Genomic DNA, 26,765 nt, shown 5'->3' on the forward strand with positions numbered 1-26,765 from the left:
TCTTATAAATATTTTAGTATATATTAGAGGCTATAGCATAAAAGAATGAGAACGAAATTTCCATTTTCTTGAAAGCTGTAGAGGCTACAGCCCCGACGAGGGATATCTTTATTTTGAGCTCATATCCAAGGAGAGGTAAAGAGGATAAGAACTTTGTGTCGGAACCTGTTTATTGTAAACGTTATCCCAAAGCAAGGTGTTGAGGATGATCAATAATGCCACACTGTACAGTCTACAGTGTGCTGGGCGACAAGTACATTATTGATAATAATTGCTTTGCTTGCATAAAGCCACTTTAGAATTTAGATTCATTTCTATCAAACACTAGAAAGAACTTTACATTATTGCAGGTCTTTCTCTTTTTCATCTCTCTGGAAAATGTCAAATTCGTTGACAAACACAATAAAACAGAAGAACTCACCATACGAAATGGCTAGACAAAATGAACCCTCCTAAAACAATGTCACACTATGAAGTATAATCATCGTTATGAGCACAGCTAAAATGGATATCTAACTTTAGATTAATTACATAAAAAAGGACTCACTACTCTGCTTAAAAAGAAGGGTGTATATCTGAAATGGAGACCGTAAATACTAGCAATTTATTGTAGTTATACAACTAGCTGCCATACCAATATCTGCCTAAGGTATCAACTGAAGCTTTTCTCTTAATTTTATAACAGATAAAATATTTTACAAAGCGAAAACCATAAAAACTCCTAGCAGATTATAATATGTAGTACTAATAAAAGCTACCATATCTGTCAAAGGTGCAGAAGAGTAGTGCAAAACAAGCAGACTTCAATAAGGAATCTCATATTTCCCAGTACCAAACAATCCTTTAAAAACTGGCCACAGGCATACAACCAAGCATGCTCATTAAAACCTCTAATATGTCAGAGCCCTGACCGTTGCGGGCAGGGGGTTGAAAACCCAATGAAGCGATTGCCAGCGCCATCAATAGCACAAGGTGTAGAAGAGTAGTGCAAGACCAGCAGACTTAAATATGGTAGACAGAGGAATTCCATATTTTCCTGATCCAAACAGACCTTTCAAAAATGGTAATAAGCATACCACCAACAAAACACTGCACATGGTCTCCAAAGAGCCTGATCCCACTCCATCACGGGCAGGTGGTTGAAGCCGCAACAAAGCAGTGGCCAGTGCTGTTAATTGCATAAACAACATTGCTGTGGGAGGTACGAAAACTGGGGACCGGTCAAAGGTGAATTTTCCGGCTTCAGTATCTTCAGTGCCTTCATCGCTTGAAGTAGATTGGTCTTTCCGTGTTACTTCAAAGACTGTCTCGGATATGCCCAAGAGTTTGAGTATGACACCAAGAAGTCCAAAAAGCCATGCACTCATTGTGGTTATTCTTCCCATTCTTTGGTTATTCCACCATGCTCGGATTGATAGACTGGTTCTAAGGTACTCTGATAAAGTGTACATATTGTAGATCAGAAACACAGCTATGGGTATATAGTAAGCTGGTTCTTGGCCCTGCATTTATAACACATTTTGAGCTGTCAAAAGAGTCAAAGGCCAATATTATAGTGGTAAGGGTTACAAAAAATATATCCTCTTGTAAGAATATATATGCACGTTTGTATGCATTTTGTAAGAGGACGTTATATCTGTATATACAGTGTTATCTGGTTAAGAATTTTCTTCTCAAGGCTTGAAGATGTAACCAGCTGCCTCATCCTATTTGAGATGGAGGCATTTCATCGAATACCATGTGCAAACCTAAGAAAAGTAAAATTGAAAAAACTAGAAGTCTAAAACCAAGTTGTTCAGGAAATTTTTTTAGGAAAACTTGTTGAATGTGGGAGACTAGAACTTGCAGGGACGGAGCCAGAGATCACAAATGAGGGGGGCCAATGTAAGATGGATAAAAAAATTATTAAAAAAATATATTTAAAAAATATTAAAATGATTAGATTAAACAAGGCGTGCTCTAGGGAGGCGTTCTCCAAATACCAAGGTGCAACAGGCGTGCTCCAACTAACTTCTAGCCATGCTTCTGCTTCTAAATTAAATTATTTTTTATTATTTACTATTATTCCAAACTAACCAATCAAAAAATAGGTGAGACCAATTACTTTTTCATGTGAAGCCAATCACGTGGAGAACTGGGGGGTGCCAATATTAATAATTGTATGTGTAGAAACTCAAGTCAACTAGATTACAAGCAACAATTACATATGAAGTCAAAAAGTTAAGGGGTGTCATGGCCCCTGCAAGCCCTTGAGTAGCTCCGTCCCTGAGAACTTGTATGCGCTAAGCTAATTTCTCTAAATAAGAAGCTCTTTGGCTACAGCTTCTATATATCATAATTCCATATAATCTGTAAGAAACTAAATTTAGCTTACCATGCATAAAAATTTTCTCACCTTGGGCAAGAAGTGTGAGTTGGTGATGATACTATAGGCTGGCAAAGCAGCATAGCACAGCTCGGGAACTGAGCGTAGCCCCCATGAAAGGATCCAGAAGTAGGCCAAGCACTGCCTGAACTGGAGGTTTGCAAAGAGAGTGCCAAATATGGGGAAGTTTTTGCTGAGGAGGATTTCAAGCAGGCCGGTGGCCCACCTTTTTTGTTGGGTCATTGCAGCAGGCCCACCGGTAGGTGCACATCCTAGAAAGGCTGGTGGGTTAGGTGCATAAATAATGGATCTCCAACCTTTGTTATGGATTGAAAGGCCAGTGAGCACATCTTCAGTTGTGGATCCATACATCCATCCCACCTGAACAAGAAGGAAATTGGATGGAGTGATTTCACAGCGGGAGGGAATTGTATTTAACAAGAAGCCTAATCAGATAGAATATCATGCCATGTGGCACGGGTGCCTTACGTAAGAAACTCTCCATAGAAAAACATTTGACATCACCATATGAAACAAGTCATTCGAATTCCATTTGTTTTTGTTTTTTTTATATTCTAATTCAAATCATGACATAAATGGATGTAATAGTATAAACCATCAACTTTACATTTTAAATAGGCTAGCCAAAATTAAAATTTATGTACCGAAGCTCAAATACCAATTTTGCAACCCCAAAAAAAGAAAAAACTGAGGATTCAAACTATAATCACAGGATTCAAACCACTTCAAGCCCCAATTTTCATCAAAATCCAAGTACCACTCAAACAGAAAATATAATTAGAGGATTCAAACTACTTCAAACCTTTTTGCCCCAATGTGTGCCATACTCATATCCAACACCAGCAACTTGGTATGCAGCCTCAATAGTTTCTGTAAGCATGTCTGGACACACTGCCTTCCCGTTTAAAGCATCAGCAGCTGATTTGGTAAATTCCTTCCCAAATACATTGAGTAACTCTTCATCGGCTGATTTACCTATCGAAGGAAACTGGAAAACTAAGTCATGTTGCATAATATGTTTGTTAAACCAATCATCTCAATGCATTCAGTATATCTAGATGGAGAGAGGTCTGTGTTTCTTATTTGATTACCGTGCTTCATGCTTTCTGCATTTGTTTCTCCAACTTTCACATAATTGGGGGATAGACCATAGATGACTTTTCGTCTATGAACACATCCTGTTCCGGAATAAAAAGGTCCCTGAATTCCTGAAATTCCTTGTCCTACATACTAAAAGTATAAGAGATGGATATATTAATTAGTTAGGTACTAAAAGGCTCATCACCAGGTATATTCATCTGTAGCAAAGGACTTGTTACTAACAGTCCGGTCTCTGTATCAGACCAGGAAAAAAAAGAGGTACTGCAAGTATGCACCTTCCACAAAACTGTCATCTGATTTCCAAAAGGATCATCCTTCAGACCGTCATAGAAGACTTGAGGATACTGAACAAACGCATTTTCATTTTCATTCTTTGATCCAAGTAGCATACACATTGCATGAAGAATAATGTTCTGGCTGTTGGCGAACATGTCACAGTCCACGTTTAGCATGTATGGAGCATTAGTCATCAACCCAGAGACTCTAGTCTGCATATGATTGAATGCTATGTTGGCTCGTAAATTAATTAGAAAAGGTGGTATAAAACAAGCTAATTCATACCAGAACATTCATGGCCCCGGCTTTGGCATGATGTGGATGCTTTGGCCGTTTTTCTCTGGATAAATAGACTAAATGTGGCACTGATCGATTCGAATGTGCTTCTTTGTTCTCCCAAACAACCTTCAAAATGAAAGGTACAGAACTTACGTATAATTCACCTGTAGTACTAGTTCATCACTTTTGATGGGACGACTCATTTAGCACTGCTTCTAGAATTGCTAAAAGTACTTTTAGACAGATCGATAGTATGTTTGGCATGGTTTCGAAAATAGTCAAAGGTGTTTTCTGAGTGTATTTCAAGTGCTTTCTGAAGAAGTACCAGTCAGATGCTTCTAGTAATTTTACAAGAATGTAATGAAAAAAATCAGCTTGTAAGAAAGCACTTCAAACAACTAGTGCTTTCCCTTCATATACAAATCAGTAAATATTAAGCCTATAGAATATATGCTGTAAGCTTGTATTTTTGTATACCTTGATTATGGTTGGATGATTATTACGTTGGACATTTGAGAAAGCAGAAAAGTCGCCTTCGATAATATCAGATGGATTGATAGATTTGCGCACCACATCCTCGATTTTGCTGCTAAGTTGCTTATACTCATCCTACAAAACATGAAGACAAACAAGTTTGTCATCAGTATACAAATGTAATCTCACAAATTTATAGAACGAAATATACAAGACTTCAAAGTGAAAGCTAGACTAGTAAGACCAATCATTGAAATGACTGGAATCACTGAATGGAATCCGACCACAAATAATTTATCATCACCTTCACTATCTTCCATTCATGCTTGAATTCCGTTGAGCTATTATTATTGTTTCCAGAAAGCGTGGAATCATTGGAGAAGAATCTAAAAGGTGCTCTAACTTGAACATTGTACTTTTTACAAAAGGGAACCCAAATCTTAGCAAACTTTGATGCTTCCACAAGTGAGTAGAAGGTGATGGGGGAACACCCATCGTCAGAAACATAGCACGCTAGTTTGTGTGTTGGGTAATCAACTGCCAACAGAGACAGAACGGTGTTTATGGTAATCATAGGTGGTTCAAGCTCTGGGTCTGCTGTGGTCACAAACAAGTCCACTGCTGGAAGCTCATCCTTAGGCACCCTAATAAGTTTTCAACAGCAAATTCGAATTATGCAAGACATTAACTATATATCTAAATAAATGAGCTGATGGCTGAGATGCCTCTGTTATTAGTGTTACCGTTGCAAGAGACGGTCCGGGTACGGTTTATGTTCAACAAGATTCCATTTGTTGCTGATGGTGATGGCCCAACTGAAGGTAAACCAGAGCTCGCAGAGAAATGCGATGGACCAGGATAAACCATGGTTGTTGAAAGAGAGGAGACGATAAACAAGGAGTGACAGGAGGAGGAAAAGGATTATAAACTCCATGACTTTATGCAGTGTGTTTTTGTGCTCAACCCTTTCATAGAGAGGAAGAGAGTTTGAGTTGGCCATGGTTTATGCAATGTTCTGAAAGTGTCTCAGTTGTCCTAAAATTTATTTTGCATGTACCTGTTTATAGCAGTTTAACTAGCCAATTGGTTATGTGGCATAGGTTTTCTAATGATATGGTGATGCAAGCATATCCAATGTGGAAGGACTGGAGGACATACAAAACCAATCAATCAAACAAGTTTTGTGCCTATGAAAGTAAACATTTATATAATGTTGTATCGAGGGTGAGCAGCTTCTGCTCTTGGCAGGGCATGTAGCTGACATATAGAAATATTTCATCCAAATAAAAATTATAAATAATAAAAAAACAATATAAAAATAAAAATCATAGACCCATTTAGGCTTAATTGCTCAAGAAATCAATTAAGGTTTGTAGCTAAAACCTATTGAACTTATTAGCCAAATTCTTCGAAGAAGTATATCTTTATCATAGAGACAAGCAAAATATTCTCTTGTATTCTTAAGGCATTCTTCAAACCACATCTCAAACGGATGAAATCACATGAATGTTAGCAAGAGAACGTGGTAGTCCAATTGTTAGGGTGACGGACTACCATATAAATGCATAATACATATAATCATAGTCCTCCTGGATTGATAAAAAATAAAAAATAAAAAATAAAAATAGTCCTCCTGGATGACTTACACAACCAAATTCATACACACCCATCAAGAAAGAGACAGAAGCAGCATGCCTAATTAGAAACCTTGTGCACTACGTAAAAAATAGTAATCTGATTAATACTTTAGAGTTTAGAGAGCTCAATTCAAATGAATTTTATTATATTTTAACTGACGTTCAAACTATGGTGAAGTGGAGAACACAACACGAGTCAGCAGTGACTGCTATTGTGATGGGCAAATCTTGAAGCTGTTTGTTTGTTTATGTCTTTTTCTGTGTAATGAACATAAAAGAACAAAAAGTTGAAAAGATAGGATTCTCTACTCAAATATTTTATATTAAACAGAAAATATTAGACTGTACTAGAAAACGGAGATTTTTTCAAACAGAGAAAACAGAGTGGGTTTCTAATTTTAAACTAACAACTTATTCAAATTGTACAAGTATATTGGAAAAATCAATCTTTTTAACTGCAACTTGTTACCAATAACATAACTAAAAATTTGTTACCAAATAAAATTCAACAAAGTACAAACAGTATGCCAACATAGATATTCCTCTTTAGTTCTGGAAGGACAGCTACTGAGGGAGGTCGCCCACTTGTGTCTCTCCTTTCATTATTGCTCGATCACTGATGACCTAATGAGAAAGACTGAATTGTTTCTTATTGCAGACTGTTTCAAACATTAATAAATGTCCATATTCTGGTGGGTTTCGTATTCAGCTAAGCTGGCTTGCTGCTAGATTAGTAATAACCAATAATGTAAATGAGTGTTTTGGTTACAAACTAGTCACTCTAAGAGGGGAAAAAAGCACAGAACAGAAAAAAAAACAAAAACAAAAACAAATGGAAATACAAAGGCAGAAAATCATTCTAGCAAGTCTACACTCCCACTGCAATCAATGTGCATTCTAAATCTAAATAAGAGTTAGTCTTACGGGTAGTTTTTTCGGATGATGTCTAACATAATCTGATTGACTTCGGGGCGTAAAGTAGGGTATCCATCTGAGTTCTGTCATTCTTGAGTAGCAAATGTTTGGAGCTTGATCATGAAATCCAGCCTCTCGATATCCCCAGAAAACCTGCGGTCAATCAGACTCTCTAGGCTGGAATTCTCTGATCCCACCTATCGTTCCCAGCATGAATGTTTGACAAAACCAAGTATCGTCCACAATGCTGTGTGGCTGCAACTGCATTTCAATTTTTTCCTCACCAAACCCACTCGTCCCTCTCCGCCATACTTTCGAATAGCGAAACAGCACCACCCATGTCCCCATTCTTCCCAAACCCATCACTCAAGGCATTGACAGCAACCACACACGGTTCAGTCATTTCATCGAACACCTTAGTGCATGGCACACTTCACCAAAACCAGCATACAAACGGGTCACCCCAAACGCCGCGTTTCGCAGCTTGGGCCTAAAGGGCTGTGCCGGAACACTGCTAGCCATCGCCGCCGGCGACGGCTTTGACGAGCGGAGGGAAGGTGTGGCTGTTGGGTTAGGAAAGCATGTGGGTGAAGAGAAGAAGAGCCTTGTGGGCTTCGCCGAAAACCGAGGTGGGCTCTGATCAGAGTGTTGTGGAATAGGGTTTTCTTCCATTTTGAATAATTAGGGTTGGGCTTACGACTTACGACCAAGATGACCGTTGGCAATGAGGCGGGAATATTTGACTCGGCCCACTCACTGTAACTAAAAATCGAATCTTTCTGATATATAATCACCCTAAAATTGGATTTAATTCAGCTGCACACCGACATCGTTTTATGAGTCCGACAGTCCGTGACGACATTTATAAACCCACTTTGTGCCCTAAAACCACAGTGAAGATCGAGGAATAAAAATAATAAACGTACTTGGAAAAACCTAAACGTACATAACGCACCTCACGCGCTTCACCCAAATCCTCTCATCACCTTTGGTGCAATGGGTCCTTGATAGACAACGGTGGGATCTCCAGAAACAAATCAAGTTGGAGTGGAGGTTGACGGCGTTAGTTTTTTTTCTCGTCTGAGATCATTGGGTTCTGTGGGGAGTTACGGCGGAGTGTACGTTAAAGGATGGTGGGTGGGTGGTTGAGTATATTACAGAGTGAACCATAAAACTCCTAGATTTTTTTTTTTTTTTTTGAATCGAAGGAGGTCAGCAATTTATTGAAAAAGAAAGATTACAACGATATGATGCCAAAAGACATTAAGAAGAGAAGCAAATAGTATGAAAAGAAAAATACATATGAAATATAAAAACTTAATAACGCAAGAGCAACAACGTTAAGACGCCACACTGATTTTACACTACGGATTGCAGCCATGTAGTGAATTGAGTAGTCGGTGGTTTGATTACCCATCAAACTCCAACGCACAAATTGACAAAAATCAACTTGGCGTCAGAATGAAGGCACTCTCCCACCTAAAAATCGAAGCCGGACAAGGTTGTCAGAACATGACCATGTTGGCAGACGATCTTTCAAGTACAAATACAATAGAATAGGGTCCTGCATTCAATACCAATAAAGCACAAGAGCCCCATTCCAATGTACAAAATAAACAACCCACAAAAGATAAGGGGTTGCAGACCAAACCGAATGTTGACCCGGATCCCAGATCCGAAACCATTTGCAAACACCACCCGAATCCCAAATCCGGATCCAAAGCTACGGGGGTCCAAAACCTGTTGTTCTTATCAACCAGTGCCTACCCCAGCCCAAATCCATCTGAGCCAAGAGCCCACCTGAACGATTCCCAGCCCCCACAGCATCTGGCCAAATGACCCTGCTGCTAGTACCACTCCCCAAATCCATAAATCCACTAAACTATAGCCCGAGGACTGCCACACCACCCTGGCATCGAAGAACGTAGTCGTTGAGGACCCAAACCCGAACTCCAACCCCAGCCAGAAGAGATCCACCAGTGGGGTACGACACCCACACCGTTGAGCAAACCGGCCGGATGACAGCCCTGTTTTGCACCCACCGAATCCCCACTGCTTCAGCAGCATCGCCTGGAAGAGGAGACCCATTGAGATCACCAAAGCTTCTACTCGGATCCCACTTCTCCCTATTCTCTGCAATTGGTTCTAACATTAGAGCGTCCCCCAACGATGTTTTTTGGACATAACCATAATCCGGAATATCTTTATGAGACGGGTTATTTATGTCGATGATTAATGGATCTTTTTGTGTCAAACTCGCTTTCTTTCTTAGGGGAGAATCCATCGAACCTTTGGGCCTCCCATGCTTCCTTACTGGGTGCCCGACCTGAGCCACATTGTCATCACCATTAGTGGTGGTGGCTGATAGGAGCATTTTAATGCGACGTTTTACTTGCTTTTCCCTACATTTCTTGCGTTATTTCCTTATTAAAACCCTGTTTAGGAAAGTTTTCATTCTTTGATTGGGAAAGTTCCTATTTGTAGAAAGTTTCTATTTTTATAGTTTCTATTTATCATTTTTAGTAAGTTTCCATTTTCGGTAGTTTCTATTTTTCAGTTTAGGAAAGTTTCTATTTTTCTTATTAGTTTCTATTTTCAGGACCTCCGAGCTAAAATATGGAAATGAACTCATAAATGGAAAGAGGAGCTTGCGAACACCAAGGGGAGCAAAGATGAAGGTACATTGGAGTAGAAAAATGGAAATGTACTAAAAGATCAATTTTACACATATTCCTACTCCGGCTAGGAGAAACCAAGCCAAGCAAAGAAGAAGGAGCGGCCGCCTGACCAAATGAACTTCAAATGAGCTGAAACCTTCCAGATCCATTCTAGACACCCAAAGGATCATTTCTTATGAAGAGTGCCAGAGAAAAATATGAGTGGAAGGCCTTCAAACAATCAGCCCAATTTTCTACAGAAGCAAAACCAGAAAACTGGACCTGTAAGAGGTCCAGCAACATTTCCGGCCCAACCACATGGCAATAAATTCTGAAATTTTACCACAGTAATCTACACTCATGGTGGATAATTTCATATGAAGAAGTCGAAGGCTAAAATTGAGTTCTTAGTGGAGAAATAATTGAAGGAATAAAGGGGCAGAAATTCACCTCCAAATCTGCTAACAACCTTTGTCAAACTTGAGGAGGAAAATCAAAGTTGCAAGCAAGTGGAAAAACTTGAGGAGGAAAATCAAAGTTGCAAGCAAGTGGAAAATCTTGAGGAGGAAAATCAAAGTTGCAAGCAAGTGGAAAAACTTGAGGAGGAAAATCAATTCAAGCTGAACAAGTGATAAACAAGTGGGAAGATTTTTTTTTTTACAAATTTGTCTAACATATCTAGCCATTCATTTATGTTCATCTCCACCCTCCATTCATCATTTTTTGGGCTATAAATACACTTCTCCTCTCACTCTCAAAATACCAATTCCTTCATCCATTTCATCTTCTTTGTCTCTCCATTTCCTTTCCATTTTCCTTCTCCATTCTCTAGTTGCATAGTTCTGCGTTTTCAAGCAAGGAGAGGAAGAAGAAGAAGGAGCCGTGAAGATCATATCCTCCATCATCCACCTTGAAGGCTTGCTTCCAAGATTCAAGATTCAACCATCTAGCTCTCCATCTCCATCTCCACTCACGGTGTAATTCGTTCCTTTTCCTTGTAACCTTTTTGGTTTCCTTGTTTGATTTCGTATGAACTTGTTTCTAGTTAACAATAATGTTTAGGGCAAAGTTTAAGCCCAATTTCTATGTTTAAATAAAGTTTTCGAATTCTATAATTGTGATTCTAAGTTGCTTATGTGAGTTTGTTCGATTGAATTTGCTTGATAGAAAACTTTTATATGTTTATCTTATTTGGGTCGACACTTATAGGATTTGCATGTAATTGGTGCTAGGTTTAAGAACATGAAATCGACTTTTCGTTTTGTGTAAACTTGAATCAAAGTAGTAAAGGTTCTGGACAAGAATCGAATTTAATTGAAGAGGATTGCAATTAGGTGGACTTTTCCATAACTAAGTTGTACACTTGAGTTGATAGCCTTTCTCTATGTCTAATGCGTTGAACATGTCATGATTGACTAGCTTTCTAGGGCTTGATTGCATGTTTGATAGGATTAATCTAGGTGCTTTCGCTTAGGTTAATTAGCATTGAAAAGTAAAATATGGGAAATCATTTGCTTTCGAATGTTTCACATGATCAACTCCTCTCTCATGACTTGGAAGAACAATTATAGGGTTTGAATCGAATTTGATTACATGGAATTGATTTTGATCTTTGTTCCTTGCGTTCCACCCTTGTATATATGTTTTTACGTTTTCTTTATTTTATTTATTTTAATTTTAATTTTAAGAATCATAATCCCCCCCTTATTTGTGTTTACTTGTATATATTTATTCTTTATTTTATTTTTGTAAATAATACTTTATTTTTAATTCTTTATTTGTTTATACAATTGTATATATTTATATTCTTTATTTTATTTTTGTAAATAATACTTTTCTTTATTTGTTTCACAATTACAAGTGTACCCTCAATCCCCGGAATAGAACGATCCCTATTTGCTTATACTACTAACGATATTTTCAGGGTTAAATTATGCGCTTGCTTTGAGCGCATCAGTGGCGCCATGCCCAATACCCTTAGGGGTGGCGCTATGTCCATTATTTTTAGGGACATCAATCCTTGCAGGCACGTTTCCAACATGTATATGTGATCTTGTCACTTTAGCAATATCAGAAAAAGTATCAGGCATAGAGTCTGCTACGTTATGAAGATCGAGAATTCTCCGCACCTCAATTTTGGACTGTGCGGTTCAGAGATCAAGATGAGACAAAGTGGGGACAGGCCACCACAATTCATGTCGTTCCTGTTGAACATTATTGTTCTTTTTTCCCCTTAACGACGGAAATATTGTCTCATCAAAGTGACAATCTGCAAATCTAGCGGTAAATAGATCTCCTGTCAAGGGTTCTAAGTAGCGGATAATGGTTGGAGAATCATATCCAACATAAATGCCTAATCGTCTTTGTGGACCCATTTTGGTGCGTTGTGGCGGCGCAATTGGCACATAAACTGTACACCCAAAGATGCGTAAGTATGAGACATCAGGCTCATATCCAGTAACCATCTGGGATGCAGAAAAGGGTTGAGTGGCAGTAGGCCTCAGACGAATAAGCACAGCTGCATGCAATATTGCATAGCCCTAAGCAGAAACAGGGAGATTGGTGCGCATAACCAATGCTCTAGCGACCATTTGAAGTCTTTTAATGACAGCTTCTGCGAGACCATTTTGGGTGTGAACATGAGGAACAGGTTGTTCAACCTCAATCTCAATGGACATGCAATAGTCATCAAACGTTTTTTATGTAAACTCTCCAGCATTGTCAAGACGAATTGACTTAATGGGATGATCAGGGTGGTGAGCCCTTAATTTAATGATTTGTGCTAGGAGTTTAGCAAATGCAGCATTTCTTGTGGACAAGAGCATGACATGTGACCAGCGTGTCTATGCATCAACCAACACCATAAAATATCTAAATGGTCTACAAGTTGGTTGAATAGGTCCACAAATATCAACTTGGATTCTTTGTAAGAATGGAATATTTTCCTTAGTGTCATTTGCATAGGATGGTCTCTATCCTAATTTTGCTAAAGAGCAGGCTTTGCAAAATGAAAGACTGGCTTTAGAAGCAACCAGGGAAGAATCCGGTTGAGCCACGAAGTCACAATTAAATTTAGAAGTAGAAAAAGGAACCAAGGAGGTATTAGTGGAGTTAATACCACTTTTGGGCCGCAGTGGGTAGGTGGCTCTGGCCCTACCTTGGACTGAATTTCGGTTCTGACTTCTTTTCGTTTTGAAAAATAGATGTCCGTGTGAAGTATTTAGTATACGGATCATCATATCACGACCTGGGTGTCCCGGACAGTCGTGCCAAAGCCTATATGTGTCAGAATCCCATAAGTCATATCTCATGACGTGGTTGGATTCAATGACTCGAATAGTGGTTGCATACAACCCACTAGAGCAACACATAAGTTTCTCTAATACTCGTTTATGTCTATAGTCATTAGAGGTGATGCAAAGGAACTCTTGTCCATTCTCACAATGTGTTTCCACATGAAAACCATTGGCTCTTATATCTTTAAAACTCAATAGGGTCCTTCCAGCCTTAGAAGAATATAGAGCTTCGGTGACATTTATACTTGTGCCATTCGGCAACATAAATTGAGCTGGTTCTCGACCATGAATCAATTGTGATGGTCCAGCCATCGTAGTCACAGAAGATCGACTAGGCGTCATCCATAAAAATAGTTGTCTATGTCGCAATATAGTATGTGCAGTGACATTATCAACAAGGCATTCCAACTCTCCAGGAAACATATTGAAAAATAATAAAGTTCGAAATTAAAAACATGTCCATGACATTAAATAATAATACGGTACTTTATTAATAAATATAGCCAATGATTACATCAAAGGTCCCAAAAAGTCTAATCCAAAATAAAGAAAATCAAACTTAGACAAATTGTAGTCACTCAGTCCGTTTTGTAACTCCAATCAAATATGACCAGGAAAAGAGTGAGAGATGTTGGTGGAGCGAGGCTCTCTTAAGTACCAATAATCTCAATTACTTTCCTAGACATCATATTTTATTGGGTACAATTGTCATTTATTGACTAAGGCATATTGCCATTACAAAAATTCTTGAAAAATAAAAGGACTAATCTGATCAAAGTCTGCGGCATCCTTATGCACTTCATCTTCAGCTTTGAAGTCCTCTATGGTGAGATTAATGTCTCCACCATTTTCTTCTTCTTCTTCTGCAAGGTATACTTCTTGCTCCCGCTCCCTCAGGTCCCTGTATGCCTTGTATCTTGCAGCTAGTTGCTCGCTTGCCTTACATTGCTTGAACCAATGCTCACTTGATCCACATTGATGACACATATCATTGTGGTTGCCTTCCTTCAATTGAGGTGCAAGTTGTGGGCGTTCCCTAGGAGGGTTGGTGTCACAACCACAACCTATGGCGCCACCACCACGGCCAGGGATACCACGACCCCCTCTCCCACGTGTGGCATTACCAACGTGTATCCGCACCAAACTTGCGGTTTCCTTCTTGGTTAGGGCGGTTATATGGACCCATACGTCCCTCATGTCCCTTATTCTTAGGGTTCCACTCCTTGCGTCCTCCTTTGGGTGCATTGTAATTCGCCTCATGAACACTCTTAGTTCCAATGGGCCTTGAATTATAATTTCTCACTAGTATGTTATCATGTTTCTCAGCTACAAATATAACATTGATAAGCTGATAAAACCTCGTGATCCGTCCAGCATTAACCTCGATATGATATTGCTTTGATACCACAATGGCTGAAACAGGGAAGGTGGAGAGAGTTTTCTCAATTAGCTCTTGCTCTGTGACAGGTTGTCCGCAAAATCTCAACATGGATTGTAAGTGAAGAGCTTCTGAATTATATTCAGCAACAGACTTGAAGTCAGTAAATAGCAGATTGTTCCATTGAACGTTCAAGTCAGGGAGGAGGGAATCTTGGACATTGCCAAAGCACTCTTCTAGCGCTACCCATAGCTCTCTTGCATCCTTGATCGACATATACTCCAATATGACTGCTTTGTCGATATGACGTCGCATCAAAATAACTGTTTGAGCATGCTTTGTAGGTGTTCGTGTGAACATGAGATCCGGGTTAGGTTCATGGATTATGGGTAATATTCCCTTTGAAGTGAGGTGGTTCTCAACATCGGTTACCCAGTTATGGTAATCCGTGCCTGTTGAGTCAAGCATGGGAAAGTCGAGTCTAGGTTCATTCGACATCTTGAAAATAAGAAGAGAAGATATATTAGTTTCAGAGCTAAACTTTCACGAAAACTAAAATAATAAGATTTCAGAGCTATGCTACCAAGAAATCAATTTCCAAGAATATTTAGATTAGACCAAACGATGATATTTTAATATGGTCACAATTTCATGCTTGTGGACGCTCTTAGTCGGAATGAAAACTCTTAGCTCATTGATTACGAGCGCTCTTAGTTTATTTATTATGAACACTCTTAGTTCGTTAAGTGTAAATCCCCACAATTTCGCTTATTAAATACTCAAAACCATGTTCATATATTTTAAAAATTCTGCAGAAAATAAAAGGAATTTAAAATACAAGAAAATAGCAACTTTAATCACAAAAATTACTTGATGTTTTGGGGCTTGAGAACATGTGCGTGTTGGAGCAGGAGTGTTGTAGTAAACTTCAGCAGCAAACAGCAGCAGGCAGCAGCAAATTCGGCAGTAGCAGGCAGCAGGCTCGGCAGTAGCAGGCAGCAGTAGGTAGCAGGGACGTAGGGGGGCGCTGGGTTATGAAGGCAGGTGGCAGGGTAGGGCTGCATACGGGCTGGTGCAGGGGTGCGGTAGGCTGGCAGGTGCGGCAGGGAGCAGGTAGCAAAGTAGGTTGTTGCGTAGGTTGCAGCGGGCTGGTGTGCAGCAGCGTGGGTGCGCTGGTTGCAGGGGGCAGCAGGGGCTGCAGGGCCTGCGGCAAGCTGCTGCAGGTCTTGCGACTAGGGTTGCAAGTAGGGTTTTTTTTTTTCTTTTCTTAGGTTAGGGTTAAAGCTCGTGCTGATAACGTGTTGAAGTGAAAATAGAATTGTAGAGTGAATTGTGTTGTATTATTGATAATATGAGCCATTTATATAAGGAGTTACAAAGTACATGAAAGGTAATAGAATTCGATCATAACTGTGAATTTAGAACCTTCTCCTATTACAACTCTACTACTAATACCCTAGTTTGAAGAGGCACACATAATGTCGACTTCCTTCAACAGCTTCTTCACAGGGAAAATTGGATATAAGTCGCATGTTATTGCTATTATTTGCTTTCCATCTAATATTGTTGATCAACAGACTATGAATTTAGTGTTATTTTTCTTCACAATATTAAAATTATCCTTCATAACTCGCAAGTTCAAATTTCTAAAATGTAATCTTAATAAATATAGTAGTATATATTAGAGCCTATGGCAAGAAAGAAATTTTTCCATTTTCTTGAAAGCTGTAGAGGCTACAGCCCCGATAAGGGATGTTTTTCTTATCAATAATGCAAACCTTTGCTTTTGTGCTCATATCCAAGGAAAGATAAAGACGATAAGAAATTATGTTCGAACATGTTTCTTGTAAACGTTATCCCAGAGCAAGGTGTTATGGATAATGTCACACTCTACAGTCTACAGTATGTACTGGCCCGACAACCGGTACATTATTGACAATAATTGTTTTGCTTACATAAGACCACTTTAGACTTTAGATTCATTTCTATCAAACACGAAAGAAATTTATATTACTGCATATCTATCCCTTTTTCATTTTTCTGGAAAATGTCAAATTCATTAACGAGCACAATATAAACAGAAGAACTCACTACACTAAATGGCCCGCAAACAAAGTGAACCCTCCTAAAACAATGTCACATTTTTAAGTACAATCATCGTTATAAGCACAACTAAAATGGATAACTAACTTTAGATTAATTAGTTATGTATCAAAAAGGACTAACTAATTTGCTTAAAAAAGGAATTTGTATATCTGAAATGGAAACCGTAAATAATAGCAATTTTATTGTAGTGTTTGTTTGGCTCTAGTTTGGTTGCAGCTGGTCAACAATCTCTTTTCTGCGCGGGCGTGCCAGCACCGTTGGGGTGCGGTCGTCGGGGGTGTCCCTTGACCTGACTTCTTTTTAGCGATTGTTGACGAGGAGAGCACCAACCTCGTCGCAGGATTCTTTGTGCCTCGTGGCGAGGACTTTGCTGTAGTTTCTTCTTGTTCACACAATCGATACTCAATATTGTAGATTGAGCAGAGCGAAATCACCGAGAAGTGGGGAGAACTTGCTAAAGCGTGACTTTAGCTTGGCTGGGTTGCTAGGGCGTTACCCTTGCTTGGATGGTTCTGTAACCGTTGTGGTCGCGGCACTACCGTCGGCTCCCGAGGAGACTAGGACCGAAGTACGTTGACAGAGGGTTTGGTGGCACTGAAAGTCGGCTTCTGAGAAGACTAGGACTAGGAGTGTGATCACCGCTAAGAGAAAGAAAAGGAGAGGAGTTGCTCTTAGAGAGGTTTCTCTAGAGAGAACTTAGATCATCTTAGAGATGTTGTTGTTGTGAATGTGTGTCTTAGAATGAGAGGAGAAGGTGTTTATATAGGGAAGAAAAAGAAGAGTGAAATGATGAGTGGAAGAAAAATAATGAAAGTGGATCTAAATTCACTTGTAAAATATGGAAAAGATAGAGAAATGATGAAATGAAAGCAAAGCATGAAGGTGCAGCAACATGGAAGTGATGATGATCTATTAAAGAGATTGTAGAAGAAAAATATATCCAAGGAAAAAGAGAAAAGCATCTAGCTTTCTTCATGTGGATAGGAAACATGAACATGTGAATATTGAGCTGTTTTTAGGTCAGTTTCTGCCCCTTTATTCCTTCAATTATTTCTCCAACAGGACTTCATTATATGCCTTTGACTTCTTCATATGAAATGTTACACTATGAGTGTAGATCATCCTGAAAATTTTTCAGATTTTTATTCCATGCGGTTGGGCCGAAAATGCTGCTGGACCTTTTACAGGTCCAGTTTTCCAGTTTTGCTTCTGTAGAAAATTGGGCTGATTGTTTGAACGCCTTCCACTCAAAAAAAAGCTCTTGCACTCTTCATAAGAAATGATCCTTGGGCTGTCTAGAATGGATCTGGAAAGTTTCAACTCATTTCGATTTCATTTGGTTAGTCTGCCACCCCTCCTTCCTTGTCTAGCTCGGTTTCTCCTAGCCGAAGTAGGAAAATATGCTAAAGTTGACTTTTCATACTTCCATAGTAGGCTTTATTTAGCCTCTAAATATATATTTCGAGCTTGTCGACAATATATAGCTTGAGCCACTGATATTGGCTCAATTTCTCCAAGACGTGCCTTGTCAGGCCAAAATGCTCATTTTGGGTCCAAACAGTGTTACGACTAGCTGCTATACCAATGGCAATATCTGCCTAAGGTATCAACTGAGGCTTTTCTCTTAATTTTAAAACGAATAATACATTTTACAAAGCAAAAACCATAAAAACTCCTACATAAGTAAAATAAAAAGTCCTAGAAGATTATTATATGTAGTACCAAACAAGCTACCATATCTACAATAGGTACAGAAGATCCGTGCAAAACAAGCAAACTTCAATAAGGAGTGCCCAGTACCAAACAAGCCTTTAAAAACTAGCCTAATATGCCAGAGGCCTGATCGTTGCTGGATGGTGCTTGAAAACCAAATGTAGCGATTGCCAAGCCATCAATACATCAATAACACAAGGTGTAGAAGAGTAGCGGTACTAGCTACAAGCTACCATCCTAATATCTGCACAAGGTGTAGAAGAGTAGTGCAAGACCAGCAGACTTAAATATGGTAGACATAGGAATTCCATATTTTCCTGATCCAAACAGACCTTTCAAAAATGGTAATAAGCATACCACCAACAAAACACTACACATGGTCTCCAAAGAGCCTGATCCCACCCCATCACGGGCAGGTGGCTGAAGCCGCAACAAAGCGGTGGCCAGTGCTGTTAATTGCATAAACAACATTGCTGTGGGAGGTACGAAAACTGGGGACTGGTCAAAGGTGAATTTTCCGGCTTCAGTATCTTCAGTGCCTTCATCGCTTGAAGTAGATTGGTCTTTCCGTGTTACTTCAAAGACTGTCTCGGATATGCCCAAGAGTTTGAGTATGACACCAAGAAATCCAAAAAGCCATGCACTCATTGTGGTTATTCTTCCCATTCTTTGGTTGTTCCACCATGCTCGGATTGATAGACTGGTTCTAAGGTACTCTAATAAAGTGTACAAATTGTAGAACAGAAACACAGATATGGGTATATAGTAAGCTCGTTCTGGGCCCTGCATTTATAACACATTTTGAGCTTTCAAAAGAGTAAAAAAGCAAATATTAATTATTGTTGTAATATAAGGATTATAAAAATTTTAAAAAATATAAGAGAAAAATCCTCTTGTAACAATATAAATGGATGTTTTAAGAGGAAGTAATTTTATCTGTATATAGTATTATATACAGTGTAATTTGGTTAACAATTTTCTTCTCAAGGCATGAAGATGTAACTAGCAACCTCTTCTTGTTCGAGGCGAAGGCATTTCATTGAACACTATGTGCGAACCTTAAGAAAAGTATAATTGAAAAAAAAAAAAAAACTAAAACCAAGTTGTTCAGGAAAATTTTTAAAGAAAACTTGTTGACCAGAACTTGTATGCTCTAATTTCTCTAAATAAGAAGTTCTATGGCTACAGCTTCTATATATCACAATTCCATATAATTTTTCTGTAAGAAACTAAATTTAGCTTACGATGCATAAAAATTTTCTCACCTTGGGCAAGAAGTGTGAGTTGGTGATGATACTATAGGCTGGCAGAGCAGCATAGCACAGCTCGGGAACTGAGCGTAGGCCCCATGAAAGGATCCAGAAGTAGGCCAAGCACTGCCTGAACTGGAGGTTTGCAAAGAGAGTGCCAAATATGGGGCAGTTTTTGCTGAGGAGGATTTCAAGTAGGCCAGTGGCCCACCTTTTTTGTTGGGTCATTGAAGCAGGTCCACCAGTAGGTGCGCATCCTAGAAAGGCTGGTGGATCTGGTGCATAAAGAATGGATCTCCAACCTTTGTTATGGATTGAAAGCCCAGTGAGGATATCTTCAGTTGTGGATCCATACATCCATCCCACCTAAACAAGAAAGAAATTGGATGGAGTAATTTCACAGGAGCAGGGAATTGTATTGAACAACAAGATAGAATAGGAAAACATTTGACATCATTTGTTTTTTGGGTTAATTACATATAAGTGCATATTTCAATGTTTTTTTTGTCATAAGGCCACCAAATGTTTTTTTCCCTCATAAGGCCACTAGATTAAAAAATGTGTTAAATTTTAGATATAAAAAACCAACATATTTACATAATTGCCATTGGAGTAAAAAGTCAACAATCATCTTCTATCTCTTCTCCGGCCAACTCCGGCGGGTCTCCGGCCAACTCCGGCGGGTCTCCGGTCAATCTCCGGCCAACTCCGGCGAGTCTCCGTCAATCTCCGGCCAACTCCGGCCGACTTCCGGCGACTACAAAAGCTACTGTCGCTGACAACAAAAGCTACTGTGGTGAGATTTCCGACAACCTCCGGTGAGGTAGCAAAAGCTACTGTCATCATCAAAAAAAGCTACTGGCAACTTCCGGCGAGGTAACAAAAGCTACTATTATCAGCAACCAAAGCTACTGTGACAAAAAAAGCTACTGTTACCAAAAAAAACTTTTCTCCCCAAAACCATAATCTACTATCCCTACCAACAAAAGCTACTTTTACCAACAGCAAAAGCTACTCTAACCAACAACAAATGATACTCTCACAAATACCAGAAAGCTACTCTCACAAGCACCAAAAGATACTCTTACAAACACCAAAAGTTACTGTCACCAACAACAAAAGCTACTATCACCAACACCAGCGAGCTACTCTTATACTAAAGAGCTACTCCAGTAACATAAGCTACTTTGACCATCAACAAAAGCTACTATCACCAACACAAAAAGCTACTGTCACCAGTAAGAAAAACTACTATCACTAATACTAAAAGCTATCTCAAAGACTTGCAATGCTCAAACAAAAGCTACGGTTAATGTGTTAAAAAAAAACTACTCCATTACAAAAACTACTATTGATGTGTTAAAAAACTACTCCACTATAACATAAGCTACTGTTAATCTAGCAATTCCACACAACAGAACCAAGAGAAATCAAAACAATACAAACTAACAAAACCATCCCCCCAACATACAAGAGCACAACTCTTTTTCTCTCCCCTGCAAAATTCCACAACAGATTAATTCAAACAAATCCAAACCCATTCAAAGGCTAGAAGCCAGACTACACAAATAGTTCATATATTACAAGAGGTATTGATTCACATTATATCTATAACAATCAAATCAAACCAAACTACACACCGTCTAATCTTTTTCCGATAACAAAAATCAAGCTAGAAGCCAGAAATACAAAATTAATGGAATTCAAAGGCTTATCACCTTTCTTGGCCGGTGGTGTCCCAAATCTGGGCCTTGACGATCTTATCATCGACATGGATGCTCCAAGTGGCGAACTCGACGCCGATGGTGGATATAGACTCGAGGTTGAACTCGTTGCGAAATGAACCTGGACAAGAGGTTGGATTTGACGTCGCCGGAATCACCGAGGAAGACGAACTTGAAGAGTTAGTCGTAGTCGCCGTCTGACCTATAGGCCATCTCGAAGAGCCGGAGAGACTTTCCGGTTGGGATTTTCGATTGGGGATGAAGAAGCCGAGGGCCTAGATCTGATCTCTCACCGTCGTAGTCGCCGAGCACAGTACAGAACCTCTGTATCCATCAATCAAACCGATCAAGCTCTTCGTCGTTGTCATCTTCAGAAACCCTAGCTTTTCACAACACAGAAGAAAAGAAGAGGAGAGGACTGGAGATCCAGTTCCAGTCGGCGTCGTGCGGCGGAGATCTTGCTCGTGCGTCGGAGATTCAATTCCGGTCGCCTGATTGCATCCTCCCGGTCATCAATCGACATAAGGCGGTGGAATTAGAGTGGAGCAGCACCATCACGCCGGCGCCACGAAGATCCGTGATCGATGAAAGTGAGAGATAGAGAGCACCGCGACGGTCGTCTCCGGAATTGGAGGTGCAGACCAAGATGTGATCTGTGAGACTGTGATCAAGGAGAGAGAGGGACCGAGAGAGAGTCGTGCTGGTGGTCGCCGGAATCGGAGGCAGAGATCGAGAGAGAGAGAGAGAGAGAGAGAGAGAGAGAGAGAGAGAGAGACTGTGATCGAGTGGGGAGAGAGAGAGAAGCAGATGGATTTGTGAATTGTGATCGATGTAAAAATGGGATTGGGCTTAGGTAGAAGGGTAAAATTGTCATGTATGAAATAATTTGTGAATGCAAATGGCCTTATGTGTACAAGAAAATTTAGGTGGCCTCATGGCTAATTAAAGTTTTAAAATGACACTTGTGTGTAATTTTCTATTGTTTTTTATTTTATTTTATATATTCTAATTCAAATCTTGACATATATGGATGTAATAGTTTAAACCATCAACTTTACCTTTTAAATAACCTAATATCTATTGAGCTAAAGTCCTACATTTATGGGAATCACTCCATCCATATTGGTAATTTATGTATATATTGGTTGATTCTGTCCCTATGTCCTAACCAAAATTAAAATTCATGTACAGAAATTCAAATACCAATTTTGCAACAAAAAGAAAAAGAACAAAGAAAAAAGACAGTTGATGAAAAGAAATTCCAAGTACCACTCAAATAGAAAATATAATCAGAGGATTCAAACTACTTCAAACCTTTTTGCCCCATTGTGTGCCATACTCATATCCAACACCAGCAACTAAGCAAGCAGCCTCAATAGTTTTCGTAAGCATGTTAGAACACTCTGCCTTCCCGTTCAAAGCATCAGCAGCTGATTTGGTGAATTCCTTCCCAAACATATCAAGTAGTTCTTCATCGACTGATTTACCTATCAAATGAAGCTAGAAGACTAAGTCTTGTTGCATAATAAGTTTATTAAAACAATCTTCTCAATACATTCAGTATATCTAGATGGAGAGAGGTTCCTGTTTCTTATTTGATTACCCTGCATCATGCTTTTTGCATTTGTTTCTCCAACTTTCACATAATTGGGGGATAGACCATAGATGACTCTTCGTCTATGAACACATCCTGTTCCTGAATAAAAAGGCCCCTGAATTCCTGAAATTCCGTGCGCTACATACTATAAGAGATGGATATATTAATTAGTTAGGTACTAAAAGGCTCATCACCAGGTATATTCATCTGTAACAAAGGACTTGTTACTAACAGTCCTGTCTCTGTATCAGACCAGGGAAAAAAAGAGGTACTGCAAGTATGCACCTTCCACAAAACTACCATATGATTTCCGAAAGGATCATCCTTTAGACCACCATAGAAGACTTGAGGACACTGAACAAATGCATTTTCATTTTCATTCTTTGATCCAAGTAGCATACACATTGCATGAAGAATAATGTTCGGGCTGCTGGCGAACATGTCACAGTCCACATTTAGCATGTATGGAGCATTAGTCATCAACCCAGAGACTCTAGTCTGCATATTATTGTATGATTCAATGGTAAGTTGGTTAGCAAGTTGATTAGAAAAGGTGGTAAGAATCAAGTTAATTCATACCAGAACATTCATGGCCCCAGCTTTGGCATGATGTGGACGCTTTGGCCGTTTTTCTCTGGATATATATACTAAATGCGGCACTGATCGATTCGAATGTGCTTCTTTGTTCTCCCATACAACCTTCAAAATTGAAAGGTACAGAGCTTACATATAATTCACCTGTACGTAGTACTAGTTAATTATTTTTTATGGGACAACTTAGAAAAATTCTACAATGTGTTAACGTATGACATGTATACAATTGTCTTAAAAATGGTAAAATGAGTCATCAAAATAGTAATATTAGTCCTCAAAGTAGTAACATGAGTCCTTAAAGTGGTAAATTTTCTTAATTACCACATTAGTTCTCAAAATAGTAATATTAGTCCTCAAAGTGGTAACATGAGTCTTGAAAGTGGTAATATTTTTACCCCTCTAAGGACTCATGTTATCACTTTGAGGACTAATATTACTATTTTCAGGACTCATATGGTAAACTAAGAAAATTTACCACTTTAAGGACTCATGTTATCACTTTAAGGACTAATATTACTATTTTGAGAACTCATGTGGTAATTAAGAAAATTTACCACTTTAATGACTCATGTTACTACTTTGAGGACTAATGTTACTATTTTGATGACTCATTTCACTACTTTTAAGGCAATTGTATGCATGTCATACGTTAACATATTGTATTGAAAAAATCAGCTTCTAATTTTACTATTACCATCCCTTCATATATACGAGACAAGCTATGGTACCTACCATTATGAGAACAAAAATTTGAACAAAAATTTACAAGTATTTAAACCAAAATTACAACATTGAGAACAAAAGTTATCATATTCATTTACACTATTTACAATATTGAGAACAAAAATGACAACATTGACAACGAATTTGTTCAAAACTTGTAAAAGTGTCGTAAGAGGTGTAATTACCATTATTAGAACAAAAGATTACACAAAGTATGACTCAAATTACAATTTTGAGAACAAATTTGTTCTCACTTTGTAAGTGTGGGTATGGGATACATACCAGCACACTAGAATTTCCCCATATATACACTACCGTAAGTGCTTTTCCTAGCACCAACTCCAAAGTAAATTCTGTAAGAATTTTTAGAGAGGGGGACCAAGCCAATACAAATCAGTAAGTCTATAAAATATATTGCTGTAAGCTTGAATTTTTGTATTACCTTGATTATTGTTGGATGATTATTACGTTGTACATTTGAGAAAACTAAAAAGTCGCCGTCAATAATATCAGATGGATTGACAGATTTGCGCACCACATCCTCTATTTTGCTACTAAGTTGCTCATACTCATCCTACGAAACATGAAGACAAAACAAGTTCATTTTTCATCAGTATACAAATCTTATCCCACAAATTTATAGAACGAAATAAAAGAGAAAGCTAGACTAGTAGACCAATCATTGAAATGACTGGAATCACTGAATGGACTCCAACCACAAATAATTAATCATCACCTTCACCATCTTCCATTCATGCTTGAATTCCATTGAGCTATTATTATTATTATTTCCAGAAAGCTTGGAATTATTGGTGAAGTATCTAAAAGGAGCTCTAACTTGAACATTGTACTTTTTGCAAAAGGGAACCCAAATCTTAGCAAACTTCGATGCTTCCACAAGTGAGTAGAAGGTGATAGGGGAACACCCATCATCAGAAACATAGCATGCTAGTTTGTCTGTTGGGTATTCAACTGCCAACAGAGACAGAACGGTGTTTACGGTAATGATAGGTGGTTCAAGCTCTGGGTCTGCTGTGGTCACAAACAAGTCTACTGCTGGAAGCTCATCCTTAGGCACCCTAATAAGTTTCAACAGCAAATTAGCTTTATGCATGAAACTAACTAAAGATCTAAATAAATGAGCTGATGGCGGCTTGAAGCTTCAAAAAAAAAAAAAAAAAAAAAGAGATGCCTCTGTTATTAGTATTACCGTTGCAAGAGGCGGTCGGGGTATGGTTTATGGTCAACAAGATTCCATTTGTTGCTCATGGTGATGACCCAACTGAAGGTAAACCAGAGCTCGCAGAGAAATGCGATGGACCAGGATAATTTATGGTTGTTGAATGAGAGGAGACGATAAACAAGGAGTGAAAGGAGGAGGAAGAGGATTATAAACTCTATGACTCTATGTAGTGTGTTTCTAAGCTCAACCTTTTCATAGAGATGAAGAGAGTTTGAGTTGGCCATGGTTTATGTAATGTTCTGACTGTCTCAGTTGTCTTAAAATTATTTTGCATGTACATATTTATAGCTGTCTAACTAGCCAGTTGGTTATTGTGGCATAGGCTTTCTAATGATATGGTGATGCAAGCTAGGCCTGGGCACGGGCCGAGACCGCGTGTCAATTAGTTAGGCCCGGGACCAAGCCCATTTTTTAAGGGCCGGGCTCAAATAAAGATTTTCAGTTATAGGGACCATGAAGGACCGGACCAAATAGGTCCGGGCCGGTCCTACCGGGTTTTCGGGCCCAAACGAAGAGAATAACATCCAAACTTCATAGCTTCTTCAAAGTTACAAAGTACGAACAAATGAAGTTTCAATTGAAGAAAAATGAAGGTAAACAAAGTACAAACAAATGAAGAATTGAAGTTTCAAACATATCAAAGTTACAGACCAAATAAAATTCCAAACCAAATAGGCAAATAATATTATGGACCAAGTAAACTAGCAGTTTGAAACCACATTAATTTGCTTCCAAGCTTCCAACTGCTGCCATCAAATGGTGTCCAGCAAACCATCTCATCCTACAACCATTTCACATTATTCAGATCACATTATTAGTTTACAACACACATCGCATTAAAAGCTTACAACAGAAGAAGTTTTTGGCAGAAAAACTAGCAATCTGATCACATTAAAAAGTTCCATTTCAATACAATAGATCACAATAATCTCAGGTCGATCTCTGTACCACCAAGATCAGTTATTGATACTGGAACCTGTTTCATGGTAAAATAGGAAGGTATGTAAAATGAAGGCAGCTTCGAGCCATACTCTAGTTTGAAAAAGATGCGTGCATGGAAAACTCAGATCTTTTTTGTGGTTTAGCAGCACAAATATCATGTACAAATATATGCTTTTGACATGGTGGATAAGATTAGCACAAAGTTCAATTTCAATAACCGATCACATATCATAGAGTAACAAAGTGACACAATTGTAAGAGCCAACCCAACTCTGACAGCATGAACAACTGGTTTTCTCTCATCCACTCCTTATTAATTACTAGCCTTAGTTCTGGAACTCATCCCCAATAACTGTAGCTGCTTCGGGTTCCATTGCTGCTTTGGGCATTATCAAAATCGATTCTTGAATCCTTGTACCTAGAAACAAAAAATTGGAATCAGATAACCCCATGACTGAAAAAATAAACTAAAAA

The 26,765-nt window shown here is 38.8% G+C and overlaps 2 protein-coding genes across 4 annotated transcripts; both read right to left on the reverse strand.

Annotated features, from left to right (window-relative positions):
- Positions 1–652: 652 nt before the first annotated feature.
- LOC112188326 (cellulose synthase-like protein H1) lies at positions 653–7,101 on the reverse strand. 2 transcript variants are annotated; one of them, XM_040514140.1, is made up of 10 exons: positions 7,078–7,101; positions 5,260–5,481; positions 4,821–5,160; positions 4,520–4,651; positions 4,049–4,168; positions 3,763–3,975; positions 3,478–3,616; positions 3,189–3,361; positions 2,396–2,746; positions 653–1,502 (listed from the first exon to the last, which is right to left on the reverse strand). In XM_040514140.1, exons 2-10 carry the CDS (start codon positions 5,448–5,450, stop codon positions 960–962), a joined length of 2,202 nt encoding a protein of 733 aa, XP_040370074.1. In that variant the 5' UTR covers positions 5,451–5,481; positions 7,078–7,101; the 3' UTR covers positions 653–959. The 2 variants fall into 2 exon arrangements, with proteins under 2 accessions (XP_040370074.1, XP_024183184.1); XM_024327416.2 differs by lacking the exon at positions 7,078–7,101 and having other exon boundaries at positions 5,260–6,020.
- Positions 653–25,595, reverse strand: LOC112188329 (cellulose synthase-like protein H1). 2 transcript variants are annotated; one of them, XM_040514139.1, is made up of 10 exons: positions 25,317–25,595; positions 24,843–25,185; positions 24,549–24,680; positions 23,369–23,488; positions 23,075–23,287; positions 22,796–22,934; positions 22,507–22,679; positions 19,484–19,834; positions 18,435–19,001; positions 653–989 (listed from the first exon to the last, which is right to left on the reverse strand). In XM_040514139.1, the coding sequence occupies exons 1-9, from the start codon at positions 25,571–25,573 to the stop codon at positions 18,456–18,458; spliced, it is 2,274 nt and encodes a 757-aa protein (XP_040370073.1). In that variant the 5' UTR covers positions 25,574–25,595; the 3' UTR covers positions 653–989; positions 18,435–18,455. The 2 variants fall into 2 exon arrangements, with proteins under 2 accessions (XP_040370073.1, XP_024183189.1); XM_024327421.2 differs by lacking the exon at positions 653–989 and having other exon boundaries at positions 18,099–19,001.
- Positions 25,596–26,765: the final 1,170 nt, after the last annotated feature.

Source organism: Rosa chinensis, chromosome 2 (genome assembly GCF_002994745.2).
Source record: "Rosa chinensis cultivar Old Blush chromosome 2, RchiOBHm-V2, whole genome shotgun sequence".
Taxonomy (NCBI): domain Eukaryota; kingdom Viridiplantae; phylum Streptophyta; class Magnoliopsida; order Rosales; family Rosaceae; genus Rosa; species Rosa chinensis.

Excerpts from the sequence above, each read along its gene's own strand:
- LOC112188326 (XM_024327416.2), bottom strand. The coding sequence starts at position 5,516 with ATGGCCAACTCAAACTCTCTTCCTCTCTATGAAAGGGTTGAGCACAAA. Across the intron at positions 3,976-4,048 it reads CCGGGGCCATGAATGTTCTG|ACTAGAGTCTCTGGGTTGAT; the intron begins GTATGAATTAGC and ends AATCATATGCAG. Across the intron at positions 2,747-3,188 it reads GCACACATTGGGGCAAAAAG|GTGGGATGGATGTATGGATC; the intron begins GTTTGAAGTAGT and ends CTTCTTGTTCAG.
- LOC112188329 (XM_040514139.1), bottom strand. The coding sequence starts at position 25,573 with ATGGCCAACTCAAACTCTCTTCATCTCTATGAAAAGGTTGAGCTTAGA. Across the intron at positions 23,288-23,368 it reads CTGGGGCCATGAATGTTCTG|ACTAGAGTCTCTGGGTTGAT; the intron begins GTATGAATTAAC and ends AATAATATGCAG. Across the intron at positions 22,680-22,795 it reads TGCAAAAAGCATGATGCAGG|GTAAATCAGTCGATGAAGAA; the intron begins GTAATCAAATAA and ends TTCATTTGATAG.